At 38.9% G+C, this 15,476-nt stretch overlaps 1 protein-coding gene and 1 long non-coding RNA gene across 3 annotated transcripts in view; one reads left to right on the forward strand and one right to left on the reverse strand.

Moving 5' to 3' along the window:
• LOC143510069 (uncharacterized) overlaps positions 1-14,808 on the forward strand; it is a 102,683-nt gene extending 87,875 nt beyond the window's left edge. The window contains exons 1-3 of one of the 2 annotated variants that reach the window (XM_076999074.1): positions 2,984-3,230; positions 4,172-4,231; positions 10,085-14,808. In XM_076999074.1, the coding sequence (XP_076855189.1) occupies positions 10,174-11,484 (1,311 nt within the window). In that variant the 5' untranslated portion in view covers positions 2,984-3,230; positions 4,172-4,231; positions 10,085-10,173 and the 3' untranslated portion in view covers positions 11,485-14,808. Of the gene's footprint in view, positions 1-2,983; positions 3,231-4,171; positions 4,232-10,084 lie in introns of those variants that run through there. The other variant, XM_076999073.1, reaches the window with a different exon arrangement.
• Positions 562-2,590, reverse strand: LOC143510087 (uncharacterized). The gene is made up of 5 exons (XR_013129892.1): positions 2,286-2,590; positions 2,010-2,112; positions 1,376-1,551; positions 811-1,029; positions 562-710 (listed from the first exon to the last, which is right to left on the reverse strand). It is a non-coding gene; the product is annotated as an uncharacterized LOC143510087 (long non-coding RNA).
• Positions 14,809-15,476: the final 668 nt, after the last annotated feature.

The raw sequence follows: 15,476 nt of genomic DNA on the forward strand, positions 1-15,476 counted from the left end.
GGCAAGTACCTGTGCAAATACCATCAAAATCCCAATCTCACAAAGCTATGAGGATTTTCAAGAAGCCATGGACAATGGAATACAGAAGTCCCCTGGATTTTGCCTTCCGTAAAGGCAAACTCTAAGGAAAACCAAGGATCACTTTAAGCTTTAATTGTTCACATTTTAAAAATATATCTTATTGTTCTCAGTATCTATACGTGAATACATGCCTCCATTTGTTTTGACTGTGTTCGACACTAGGATGCTTTTCATTTTTGAAAATTGTATATACAATTAATATTAAAGCGTCTGTTTTTTTTCTTTATAAAGATAAAAATTGAGAAATGTATAGGTGCATATAGTATATAAACTTTTATTTATTTTCATTTTTGATCATATTCGTTAATCTTTTTTATGGAATTGCTAAATGCACTTGTAAATATGTTGATTTGTGTTGGAGAAAACTGCAAAGCTAAGACATATTTTTAAATCTAAACCTTGTTAGTTCCTATTTACATTAAAGGCCAGACAGACTTTTGAGTGTAATGTAATTCTTTACTGCCATAGTCCAGTTGACAGGTAGAGCTATTCCACTCTGTCTCTGTAAATCCTCAAAATGATGTTGAAGTTCATCATCTCTACAAGAACTGCAAGGAACCATCACAAGGGTGTTGAACTGATTTATGGATGGCACAGACAGGGGAAATTCATAATTCCGCCCATTGAACCTGAGTCAGTAAAAAAAATAAGGTAGTGTCTTTATAAATAAATATACAATTCAAATGAAAAAGCTCATTTTCAATATCAATGAGGTAATGCAACACTCACAGCTTAGGCAGGTGGTACATGGCTTCTGGTTTACCAGACGGGCAGTGGGACTCATGAACAGGTCTAATCGATTGTGTGTTCCAGAACTGTTTGTATTCATTGAGTTCTTTTTGCAGGAAATCCAAAAAAGTGTATCGTAGCGAACACATGTGTTCATAGCTGCCATTGAATAGATGACTCTCTTTTAAATCACTGAAAAGATCCATCCAAAATTGAGTCCTAGAGATAAAAATGATGAAATTCCATTAGATTTTGTACAATAGAATTGGAAATGTGTTCAGATAACATCTTAAGCAAGACATTTATAACTCATCATGACATGGGCACATTGAGGTGAATATTTTATGAAAAAGATTGGACCCATATGTTTTTAATCCATGTCTAGCAAAAATATTTAAGTAATCGAGTGAATAAAATGCCATAAAAGAGCACTTACAAATAACATGATTAATTTGCATAGTTTTTAGTTATAATAATGCAAAGTTCAGGTGCACACAATTAGCAGCAAACGTCAACAATGTCAAGTACAGTCTGTTGAACTGAATATTATACCATTTTAGCTTACCTGTGTTTTCTTACGTGTGACCACCAACGTTGATTTGAAACTGAGGATCCATACATATGACTTTGAGCTCCTGCAAATTCATCCACATGGCTGGATCTTAATGTACAGTGAATGGCAGCCATGACTCCATTCTCTGTTCCACAATCTGTGTGGAGGCGCATTGGAAGTACTCCAAACTACATAGAATTTTGAGCAATGATCATTGTTAGAGCTTCCACACTTGAGCCACATAACTTTCCTTGAAATACCATTGATACAGTATACGTTGATACAATATCAACATTATTAATTAGTCATTAATTGAATCTAACTATTGTAAATTTTATACATCATTGGATTCAATTAATACACCAGGCAGTTATCACAGCAGCATAACATTGCAAAATGTAATGCTACACTTTGTACTATTTTACATGTCAAATGGACAAAGAACATGTTCTAATTTGGTATAAGCATGACCTGTTGTTAGTTCTTATTTGTACTTTTTAATTATAATCTTGGAAATAGGTTGAATATTCTATCACCAAAAATGTAAATTCTAATATAATTTTCAGATAAGACTGCTATGATATTTTTTTAAAATGTCAAAACAAAACATGCAATATTAATAAGTAGTATTCAGGAGAAAACCTACCAGTTTCTTGAAAGGTTCTTAAAATCTGAATATTTCCACCACAAGAAGCACAAAATGAGGCAATACATCTCAAAAGGATTCCACAAAATGGACAAAACATGACCTAGGTAGACAAAAATAAAAAAAAATAGGATTTTTATCAGGCTTTTAAATGTTGCGCTACGTACAGCAAAGCAAAAATACACAAGTAAGAATGGAGAGCACGAATAAACTAGTTATTCATTCTGTGTCATATAGCTATAGATTACCCGTGATGATATCGGAGTTAACACTTACTTTTCACGTCGCTGCTTTTTAATAGTTCCCCCAGAAACATTTCCGTTGTGTTGTTGTGGCTGGTTTTGAAGCAATTCAGAATTTGCAGCGCGTTTCCGAAATGTAGCGCACGCGTCGTCATTTTGATGCATTTACTTTTCGTACTTGCAGTGAGTTTTGCTTTTGCAACGCGATGGGCTTTCAGGGCCACAGTAGATTAGCGACAAATCTACCGACTTTTTGTGGTGTTATTGGAGACTTTTGTAGACTCTGAGATGAACACACGTGGTCTTCAGTTACTGTCCTCAGCGAGCAGCCGGTCCTGCCGTGAGCCCCGTCCCACAACACTCACAATGCAGTCTGACAGTCAGAGCAGACCCGCACCGCTCCACGTCCACGCTGCAAATGAACTGCGCATGCCCAAAGTCGCCACTGATTGACCCCGCCCCGTATTTACAGAGCCGGATGTAAATATAAATGCGTCTTCAGTGTAATACAAAATAAATCACTGAATTTAACTCACACAGTCTCAGTCAGTCACTCAAACATATTTAGGGTATTTTACTCATTTTTCTCTCCCACAACGTTATTCTTTTACATCTTATATTATGCAAATTAGGCGATGACGCCATTTTGTGACTTTTAGGACAGCCAATAGCGACTTTCCTTACTGAGGAGTTGGCAACGCTGCTCTTACAGACAGAGAGAATAGACTTTGATGAATCCACGTACGCAGCAGTCGGTGCGTGCGGGATAGTTAAAAAGATTGAGTATTAATTATTTTACACGAGCATTGCTCAAAATCAATACCAGCGTTGGTATCGATATTTGGATCAATCCGCCCACCTCTACCCACCATCGGACATTACAGACCACAGTTTCCTTATTCTCAATATCAACATCGGGCGTTTAGTGGAGTTGCGCCTATTGTCTCCTGTTTGGAAGTGTTGGACTACTGGTTGACCTGTAAGTACTTAACTTAGTAATACGTACCACTAACACCTTTTAACCACATCTTAACCACACTATTTTGTTCGTTCCGTTACCTCACGGTTGAATCTCGTGTCTTGACTAAGTTGGTGGAAAATTCAATGTGTTAAACTGTTTTTATAATGGATGTTGTAGCGCTAACTAACCCAGCCAGATAACGTAGCTACTTATTTGATACTCTACGAATATAATTATATTTGGTTATTTTGTTTAGTAACTCAGTGGTTTTTGTTACAAATATAAAAGCTTATGTTGCGCTTTGGTCTCCTCCCTAGCGCAGCATGTTCGTTGATGCAAAAGTAAAAATCACCAGTCTTTTAACCTTTTATTACAACCACGTTAAAATACAGAGATCTCTGGAGAGTACACTACAAATGCCTAAACTACTCTACTCTGTGGTATTCGTATGGTTTTGTGTGTAGGTCTGAAAACAGACTGTTTTCACCTCTTCTTTATAGTAGAAGGGGGAGTATCGCCCCCACCCTTTCTGATGTGTGATTGAATCTCCCAATGTCTGAAAACTTGTCTGCGTGTTTCTCAAAATAGATTACATGTCAGTCACTCTGCCCCCGTGAACTTGATCTGACCTTTCTACTGTTTTGCACTTGTACTCTGCCTTCGTCTCACAGATGCTGACGACCTGTTTTCAACTTAAAACATATTCTTTGAACTTGCACAGGTGTTGACTCATTCTGTGGAACAACAGATACGCTGTTAAAACTGACATGGCATTTAATAAGAAATGGCACGGAGATCTATGTTGAGGAACAGTTTGAATAAAGTAGATGTGTTAGATTTACACCACATGTGCGTGTTTTTCTTTACCTGTTTTTATGTGCATATTTTACTTTTTATGTCAATTTGAATGATTGTGAAGTGTGTGAATTTAAAAATTATTTTATTCTAATCATTTTCAGTCCAACAGAAATGTTGAAGAAGTTGTCTTAACAGTGAGACATTTGAGATCTTCTGAAGTGGTGAGTTATATTTTAGACATGCGACTGATGAATTTCTCAATAAAATCCATATAAATAAGCAACAGTTTAAAGCACACACACAACCTACAGGTAGCCAGTAGGCCCAATTGTACCTTTTGGATTTGAATACATAATGCAGCCTTGTTTGTTTTTGGGTTTTTGAACAGACTCCTAATCTCATTACGCACACCGGCTGGGTTACAGACCCTTCTGAACAGGACAGTAACTCTGCTATGGAGTTATAATGCTGCCAAAACATTGTAAACAAACAGAACATATTCCGCAAAAATATACTAGTTGCCAGCAAACACTACGTAATTTTCGAATGAAAAACGCAACTTACAAATTCAAAACGCTTTAGTTGCATACAAACACAACGTAATTATCAAATGAAAACCACGACTTAAAAATACAAAATGCGATAGTTGTAAATTCATATGTGACTTTCAAGCAAATGGACAGCGACTTTCTAATACATCACACTACACGAACAAACAGTGGCGTGCACACATATGGCGCATTTCCACACGAGCCTGCTTGGCGCGGTACAGTTCGATTCATGACGGTTTGTGAGTGTTTCCATTGGTACCAGGTACAAGTTTGCCGATACCTTCAGGTACTTTTTTCGTACCTACTCACTCGAGGTTCTAACCGTTCCAAAGTGGAAAACTTCTGTGACGTGGAAGAACGGCATGACACTGATTGGCCAGGAAGTGTCGTCACAGGATGCGTCACAGGAGAGCGACTCCACCGCTATCGACTCCTCTGCCATTTTTGGTCGCATACAAATGATGTCACGACACTACAACCCACGCGCCAACAGCGACTCCACCCACATTGTGGTGGTCCACCATTGTAATGGAAATACAACGCGACCGTACCGCTCTTTTGCGAATCGATCTGTATCGAACCGTACCGCACCAAGCAGGCCCGTGTGAAAATGCGCCAATAGACATCAGGTGGTGCTAAAGCACCACCAACTCTGCCCTTTATCAACGAAATTGCCCTTTTGAGACTTCGGTTTTTAAATTTTTTTATTAATCATTTTACTGAGGTCGGTTTAAAATGATCTTTTGAAAACCTGAGCGATTAAAAACAATGCCCTAAAATGCGCCACCACCTTGCAAACACTCGACCACTCTCTCCCTTTGTCACACCAGATGCGCAGCAGTTCAGTTCAGCGAGTGGAAGGAAGCGTCTTCAGCACAGCACGCACGGTCACAGATAGACTTCTTCTCCCGTGCCCCACCAGCCAGGTCACATATACATCAAGTAAAATCTACCGTTTGCCCTCTAAGCCCAACGTGAAATCATTTTCTTGTGCAGTAAAATGTCTCATACAGCACCAAACTAGTAAACATTTTTAGCCAACTGGTCACCTGATAAACTAGTTGCTTTAGCCCAAATGAATGATAGATAACGTGAGGATGACCACATACAAATAATTAAGTTAGAGTTTGCAAATCTATGTGTTAAGCTGAACATCTTCTGTTGTATAGGATTTGTTAGGCAACATTAATTAACACATTCATTTGTGAAAGAAGAAACGGGAAGTTCCCCATTACCTGTGAAAAATGCCCATCTGCATTCATGTAATGACAACTAGTGGTGGGGTGACGCGTCGACGTTATCGACGTAATCAACTACAAAAACATGTCGATTTGCAAAAACGTGCGTCGACGCCACAAAGATGGCCACGCCCACTAAAACCATGGCTTTCTCTGGGGAGCATGCAGCGGCTACAAAAACTCGCACACGAGCATCTAAAGTTTGGGACTATTTTGGACAGAGACCGAACAACGTGGTGCTATGTAAGCTTTGCAAAATTGAGATGGCTTATCACAGCAGCACGACTGCTATGCACGAACACCTGAAGCGCAAGCATCCCGGAGCACTTCATCAAGATAGCAGCGAAACACCACCGTACGTTCTGTTTTTAGGTAATCGTAAATTAGCACATTCACATTCATACATTGTAGTATTCACTACAAGTTGTTTTGCTAACTCTCTATATCGGCACGTGTTAAAACGTAATTTCTGCACTGTTGCTGTTATGGTAACATACTATAGTTATGCAAGATTGTTATTCGGTCTACTTTAATGGCCGGGTAGCGGTAAGAGAATAGATTAAACTAACATTATAGCCTGTCAATGCAGACACGGTTTCGTCTTGAGGATTTCTCTTTTTTATAATTGTAGGTAAATCACAACTATTCAATTAATCGATTCATCGAAAAAATAATCGTTAGATTAATCGGCAAGAAAATAATCGTTAGGTGCAGCCCTAATGACAACACTCAGTAGCCTATAACTCCTCCTCCTACTTTTTGGTCTTTTTACTGTCTTAATTGTAGGCCTATATTGATTTAAATTGCAAAATATATGCAACAAGGCCTGCAGACAGTGGAGGGTAAACAGAAGTTAACTGAAGGACATGACTGTATATAGTTAATATTGGATATGAATTATATCAGTTGGCTGCGTGACTTTTTTCCATTGAAAACTCACGTTTAGAGAATGTTACAAATAAAAGTCAAATCTCATTCAACATGTGCTTGTAGTATTTTTTTATTTGCACTAAAAAGTGCCCTTACCCCCCAAAATGTCTGTGCACGCCACTGCGTACAAATACGTACGTACAATAAATGTCCTTTGTGGATCATGTGACTTTTTGCATACTTTTAGCAGGAGCGCTTTCTAAAGAGGCTTCAATCTACCTGGAAGCATGGCACATTGAGTAATCGTGTGCACAGGTGAATTTTCTGTGACATGTTGGTGCTGCCCATAGATTAATTCTCTGATGCACAATAATTTAAAAGATCAAATCACACTGCTGGAACTCATAAGGAGCTTCAACAGACCAAAGCAGCTCTGCAGCACCATGAGAGAGAAAGGAAGGAAAAAAACAACTTTGAAAATAAAGTTGATGAGCCCTACAAAATAAAAGTCCCTATAGACTGGCACATAGAGTGGCACTGAACCAGAGAGAGACACGTAATCACAACATAGACAAGTGTTTTCATTTTAGTGAAGTAATGAAGCCTAGCACTGTCTCCTGATGGTCATTAGCATGACTGTCTTTAGAACATGGGTTAAAATTCTCCGACACCACGACGAATTTCCATCATTTAAATTTTTTGGGTGAAAAATCCATCAAATCATAATAAACCACACACTATCCACACACTAGATTGCTATCTGTTTTGAGGCCGAAATATGATCCTCTCACTGGCGCTCATCAGCGCTAGATGGATGACGGCGGTGTCATTTGATTGACTTGCGGGTCATCCCGCCTTCTGATTTTCTGACATTACGTAGAAAAGTTACCTTCCTCCTGCCTTAAGTCCAGTTTATGTTTTCAACTTGTCTTGTCGTGCCGAAGACATTGCTCCGATTCAATCAACATAAACATCATACAGGCGGTTCCCCAGGAACAAAAGCACATAATTTATGTCCTAATAAATCACCATGAAATATTCATCATGTTTTATATATTAAAACTAACTATAATCATATTACTTGTAATTCTTTTAAACTTTATTTGCATAATTAATAATCTTGGAGTGGTCCTGTATCCATTAATTTTAATAACAGTAATTAATAAATAATTATTGAATGAATCATGCCCAAATGCCTGTTTTTAACATTTTGTGTCTTTGTTAACAAAATCTTTAGGTTACAGCGAAATTTAGTTTTTTTTTATTTTCACCATAATGATTACAGGCCTGATAGTTTTCAGGCGCCATGTCTGTGAGGGGAAAAAAAAGTTCGCCTAATGCATGGGTTAAAGTTTAAAGTTCTCTGTCAGCACGACGGATTTCCGTCATTTGAATTTTTTGGGGGAAAAATCCGTCAAAGCATTATAATAAACCACACCACGCGTGCTATCTGTTTTGAGGCTTAAATATGATCCTCTCACTGGATCATCAGCGCTGGATGGATGACGGCGGTGTCACTTGATTGACTTGCGGTTTCAGACATTACGTAAAAAAGCTACCTCCCTCCTGCCTTAAGTCCAGTTTGTTTTGGTCAGTTAATGTTTTCAACTTGATTGGTCGTGCCGAAGACATTAATACTCTGATTCAATTGACATAAACATCATACAGGCGGTCCCCGGGTTACGATGTTCCCGAGTTACGATTTTTCGTGGTTCAACACATCTCCCATTTACTGTATTAAGCCTTGTTTGGACCTAAGTGGTTCTGCGTCGTAAACGGAATTTGGTGTTTAGTGTGCGTGGCATCAGGATAGGCCTTTAGCCTTAGTTAAACGCAGCTATGGATAAAGGTATTTGCCAAAAGGCTAGCTTTAGGATAGGATAACTGTGTATAGTACGTTATTTATGTACAGTATGTGTGTATGTTCCGATTTACACCGAAAATCGATTTACGACGTATCGATGTCGTAACCCGGGGATTGACTGTATTTCAGACATCGGAAGAGCTTCAGAGGTAGATACAAGATAAATTCAGTATTTTATCTTTATTCTGATTAAGTTTATTTTTTATCAAAAATAGAAGAAAGTGTTTTTTTTTTTTTGAGCCGGTACAAGTGGTCAGACGATCTGGTTCATCATGGCCGCCTTACGGCGTAAGGTGTAATACATGAAGAAAAGCACAAAATGTATGTCCTAATAATCCAACACAAAATATTTATTAAATATTTTGTATATTAAAACTAACTATAATCATAATACTTGTAATTCTTTTAAACTTTATTTGCATAATTTATTTGAGTTGTCTGGTATCCTATAATTTACTAACAGTAATGAATAAATAATTAATCATGCCTGTTTTTAACATATTGTGTTAAGAGAATCTTTAGGTTACAGCATTTTCTCAGAATATTAATAAAAATTAGTTTTTTTTATTTAACCATAATGATACTTATTATTAATTAACTTATTTAAAGATTAATTATTAAATATTCAAAATATGGTACACTTCCACCCCAACCCACCCCCCCCTCCAGGCTCAGGAATTTTCCCACTATCACCCCTGTGATTACATGATTACAATAATTAATGTAAAGATGAATCATTAAATATTCATTCATTCATTTTGAATATTAAAATGTCATGTCCATACTATAAATTGACTACATTTCGAATTTTATTTGAATTTGTAGTGAAATATAGAAGTTATGGTTATTTATATTGAAGAATCTCTCCACCGATCACAGACTTTTCTTCATTTAGCTTTAATACAGTTGGAGAAAAAAGGCGCATTTTTCTTCCATTTAAAATGTCTTAACTTTCTTATTTATAACCAATTTTAACATGGATGGTGGTGTTCTGTTTGTATTTAAAGGCTCTATCCAGTGGTGTGATTTAAATTGCCATTTTTGGACTTTAAATTTTTTTGTAACATACCTACTTAAAGCAGGTAATCTAACTGCTTATGTTTTTGCAATAGTGAATCTGATAAAACCAAGAGAGCTTCATACCTTTTCATACCAAAATTTGACTTGATCTTTAAATAATTTTCTGGAGGATGACCCCCAGATAACTCCATTATATAAATATTTATGTACATTTATTGCTCAGGTGTTGCATTTTGTCACTTCATAGATTCTCTCTTCGATCCTTACACAGGCTGTTTAAATTAATATACTTTATAAATGTGTGTATTGTGTAGAACTAGGCAAAAGAGGCTGTTTCCCAACTACACCACATTTTCAGTAATTGCTGGCATTGTCTTTTGCCAGGAAAAACTTTCAGTCAAATGAACATTTCTTGCTTTAACCCATGCTTTAGAATGAATGTCTTTAGCATTATGCAGAGCCCAAACTGTTCTTTGTCATGATTGTTTCATCTTCATCTCACAATGAATTTGCAATGTCTTTTTCCTCTAGGAATTAATGCTGTCCACTTTCCTAAACACATAAACTACATATACACGTTGATCTATGAGGAGTATGTCAGACTGCTGAAAGCAGTAAACATGGAAAAGGAGAAAAGGTACCACTGCTTAGATTGTGGAAAGAGTTTTACTAAACACAGTAATCTCAAAAAACACCATCGCATTCACACAGGAGAGAAGCCATATCGCTGCTCAGAGTGTGGGAAGAGTTTTACTGAACAGAGTAATCTCAAAAAACACCATCGCATTCACACAGAACAGAAGCCATATCACTGCTCAGAGTGTGGGAAGAGTTTTACTGAACAGAGTAGTCTCAAAAAACACCAGCGCATTCACACTGGAGAAAAGCCATATCACTGCTCGGAGTGTGGGAAGAGTTTTACTCAACAGAGTATTCTTCAACTGCACCAGCGCATTCACACAGGAGAGAAGCCATATCACTGCTCAGAGTGTGGGAAGAGTTTTAATCAACAGAGTATTCTTCAACTGCACCAGCGCATTCACACAGGAGAGAAGCCATATCACTGCTCAGAGTGTGGGAAGAGTTTTCATCAACAGAGTAGTCTCAAAAAACACCAGCGCATTCACACAGGAGAGAAGCCATATCACTGCTCGGAGTGTGGGAAGAGTTTTAATCAACAGAGTAGTCTCAAAAATCACCAGCGCATTCACACAGGAGAGAAGCCATATCACTGCTCAGAGTGTGGGAAGAGTTTTACTCAACAGAGTAATCTTCAACTGCACCAGCGCATTCACACAGGAGAGAAGCCATATCACTGCTCGGAGTGTGGGAAGAATTTTACTCAACAGAGTCATCTCAACGAACACCAGCACATACACACAGGAGAGAAGCCATATCACTGCTCAGAGTGTGGGAAGAGTTTTATTCAACAGAGTAATCTTCAACTGCACCAGCGCATTCACACAGGAGAGAAGCCATATCACTGCTCAGAGTGTGGGAAGAGTTTTAATCAACAGAGTAGTCTCAAAAATCACCAGCGCATTCACACAGGAGAGAAGCCATATCACTGCTTGGAGTGTGGGAAGAGTTTTACTCAACAGAGTAATCTTCAACTGCACCAGCGCATTCACACTGGAGAGAAGCCATATCACTGCTCAGAGTGTGGGAAGAGTTTTAATCAACACAGTAGTCTCAAAAAACACCAGCGCATTCACACAGGAGAGAAGCCATATCACTGCTCAGAGTGTGGGAAGAGTTTTACTAATCAGAGTAACCTTCAGCTGCACCAGCACATTCACACGGGGAGAAGCCATATCACTGCTCAGAGTGTAGAAAGAGTTTTACTCAACAGAGTCATCTTCAACGGCACCAGCCCATTCACACAGGAGTGTGCTCTGGAGAATGAACCCCTCCAAATTATCCTGCTATAGGTACCATGCTAAACCAACTTTTAATCTCTGATTACTTCAACAGTAACTCGGTTGCTTTAACTTGTGTGGCATCCCACTGATTTCCCCTGTACTGCAGAAGTATTGAGATACTTATTTAGCACAGTTATCAGACTTCACTGTTGCAGTCTTTTATCCAGTGTGCTAGTGTTTAGTTCCAGGTACCATAATCACCTTTTGCACAACTCTTTTTACCCCAAGTTTCAATTTGACTTGTATACCTAGTTATTACCATTTTACCTGCCCACACTTGCCAGACACAATGTCCTGGCACATTACCTAAGCCAGATTGTACTGAAGCTGACTTGTTTTTTTCCCTTTTTGAACTAGTGTATAGGTACGCTTAGACTAACCATGGCTTTCCTAAAGCAGAATACTTGTCCATCTTTGGTTGTTCAGCTCCTTCAGATGCTTCAACCAGGTTGAAAGAATGTTGACAAACCTCTAAAGGACTCCTTTGAAGAGACCCTTACCGTTCCAGGTCTAGTTTTTAAAATGTTCCTTCTATGTCAGCACCAGGCTAGCCTAGAAGTGCGTAAGGAAAAATAGACTTCTTAATCAGGACACTGCTAAGCTCAGTTCTGAGGTTGACTGCTTTTGCCACTACCTTCAACTGACCACTCATGCGCTGAATGATGTGCTCACTGAAAGTGAACGTCACACGGGCTTATCAGAAACTGCCCGCCTCCAAAGAAAGAGTGAGCTTGCCCGTGCAAGAGCGCAAGATTTTCTTGCAACTAGACCTCTAGACCTTCTACATTAGTTACTGTGTTGATACACCTGTTGTACATCCTAAGGCCCCGGCTCCAATCTCCATGAATAATCTTAGGTTAGATGTAACTAGCTCTTTCTCAGAGTATCCATGTGATACTACTGACTGTTCCACTTGTGAAGCTCAAAGTGAAGCTTCTGTGGAGGATCACCTTCCTAGAGCAGATGCCCCGTCTATCAATTTGCTACATGTCAGCAGAGCCCTCTTTCTCATCCCTAGCTTCTGCCCCCTTACTCTTGAGTAACAAACAGAGTAAAACTAATCCTGCAATTTCCGGCCCTCCTTATTCTCTGCATGATGTCCAGACCAGGGACAACGCGTCAGGTACAGCAGCTAGGAAGCCTTACTTAAATGCTGAGCATCATTCCACTGACCCATGCACAGGCTAGGAGAGTGATGTACATGCTCCAGCTTTTTCCTCAAGCAGAAATGCAGATTTTTCTCAACTTGAGATGTGCAAAGGCTCACTGTTGCCCCCTATGGACAGAGACCAGGAAGGTAGAAAGCATGCTGGTGACCATTATCCTCTGTGTGATGTCCAGACCAGGGACCTCTCATTAGGTACAGCAGATAGGAAGCCTTGTATGAATGCTGAGCATCATTCCACTGATCCACCTGGGTAATCCACTGATTAACCGCTTGAAACAAATGTTTTTCCAGGGAATAAATGGACCAGGTCTCACAGAAGACAGGACCTTCAAATCCCTATTTTTGCACAATCTCCACCCTTGTGTGAGAATCCATGTCACACTTTTAGCACGCCAAGGTGACCTGTCTGCGTGTGATCTGAAAGACCACACAGACAGTTTGGGAGACTGTTGTGCAGTTCAGTATGCTTGAAGGAGACTCCAAAGAGCTCCAAGATCCTCCCTATGCTTTCCCTGTAAATTCAGACACTGTTCTTTCTGCAGGTACCTATCACTACTCTCTTCACAGGGACAGAGCCAAGAGGTGGAAAGAGGCAGAACCAGTGGAAGGGGGGACAGCCATAGATAAGAGCCAGGGGGAAGGCAGAACTGACATTATATGAAGTTACATGTAACCCTTCAGCCTGTAAGCATGTAGCTATTTTTCCAGACCTCTGACCTTTTAAAAGGGAGATGTTCCTGGCATCACCTCTGCCCACATTTCTGCATTTTCAATGCAGTAGGTTCTTTACTAAGGGGAGTGTACCCGGCGTTACCTCCTAACTGCTATACTTCCTTTTACTCCTCACACAGATCTTGTACTCTCTTCCCTACTAGCATAGCAAGAGCTGTATACTTTTGGGACTGAAGCAAAAGTAAATCTGCAGGCAAAATTCTTAGCATCAAGAGCAGAAAGTATATGTTGTGAATGCAAAACAGAAAAATATATATCAAATGTATATTTTAAAAATATAATTGGTTACTTGAAACTTATTTTTGTTTGCATTTTGACAGTTTTTGGTTCCATAGTTTTAGTTTTTTTGGATTTTAACAGTAAGGTCTTTTGCTTCTGGAATCTCTCTTTGCTTCTGCTTTGTTTTTTGCTTCTGAGTTTTGAAGCACATTTCACGTGTGGGAGGGTCTTAGATGAAGGCGTTCCTGTGCAATCTTCATTGGTCACTGATTCAGGACTGACACAGAGGAGGGTAGCTCAAACGGTTCACCATCCTTAACCTGTTTAATCAAGTCCTCAGACAAGATAAGCATTGGAAGATAACCGTAACCCTCTTCCTGATAATGCATCACCTCGTAAGGCTCCCTTGCTGTCCTTTAATGGTGGATTATTCTGTGACGTGGCGGGTGTTGCGAAATCAGGAAGCGGACACATTCTCTGAGGGGATTGGATTTTTAACAAATGGGTTTTACTTTGAACCTACGGGGTTGCACACAAATTGACAGTAGACACACGAACAGCACGAACACAATGAGGCATGATAACACTAACGGAACTAACAGGCTATCACAGATATGACCAACTAATCATTAGACATAAAGACAACAGACTCGACCAGCAACCTGACACATAACACAACACTAAAACTTAGATAGCAAACAACACAAACGGACATCTACAGAAACGAGAAGCCATGAACAAAACAGAAATATAGAAAGATTAACCAAATCTGACTTCCAAAGCACAACAGACTGCACAAGACCACAAACGATCACCATAATTTTAACTTTCACAATAAGTTTCACTATAATATGCACCATCACCTTACAATAACCCACAAAGACTGAACACCAAAGATTAAATATCATAATTACATTACAAATGAGACACAACTGAAGGGGAAGTAACATGGGGCATGACTGAACAGACTAAAAAGTGATACATGATGGACGGAGGCGGGTCTAGACATGACACCCTCCTTAAAATCTCAGCATCACCTCTATTCCGTGAGGTGAACATAAATGTTACTGTGTGTTTTGGATTCCTGTAAAAATATTAAAAAGCCTGAAATTTCATTGTGTTTCAACCATTTTATTAGTTTTTAATATGTGACTAAAGCTGATGTGAAATGTGCATAAATGTTTTAACTGGACTCCATGGAAACCATGGTGGTGTTTTTGACTCTTCTGAAAGTCTGTAAATGCTCTAGAGACAGATTAAAAACAATACTACACAAACAGACTTTTTAGTGTTTATTGTCTTTAGTTTGTTACACTCACATCACGCTTGAATGTCTTGAACATATAACAACCGAAACATTACTTGGTAGCAACTAATTCACTGAAAATAAATACCACTTTGCATTTATACAGTATGAATTACACTGTATTGTGATTGCATCATGATACTTCCCCTGGCTATATCTCCAATAGCCTACATTGACTTTGATCCATTCAAAGGAACTGGTCAAATGTTGGAGTACAGATCAGCACACCAGGACGATGTACTTCACACCACCTTCCAAATTATTATGCAAATTATATTTCCCCTGATTTTTCTAAATGGTCGATGCAAATGAGCCAGTATAATAAGTCATCACCCATTAGAGTACAAGTTGAATTTTATTGAACAAATCTCCCAAGTATAACAGTATATTATTCAAAATTTAAAAAAGCTCAAAAGGGGAAGATGGTGGTCACACCTCATGAGTTTCTCTCCTTTTATGCCCATAGCAGCCAATGACACAGAGGTATTCTTTGCAGCATGAGATGGTGCATTGTCATGCATGAAGATGATTTTGCTCCAGAAGGCATGGTTCTTCTTTTTGTACCATGGTAGAAAG

Source organism: Brachyhypopomus gauderio, chromosome 3 (genome assembly GCF_052324685.1).
Source record: "Brachyhypopomus gauderio isolate BG-103 chromosome 3, BGAUD_0.2, whole genome shotgun sequence".
Taxonomy (NCBI): domain Eukaryota; kingdom Metazoa; phylum Chordata; class Actinopteri; order Gymnotiformes; family Hypopomidae; genus Brachyhypopomus; species Brachyhypopomus gauderio.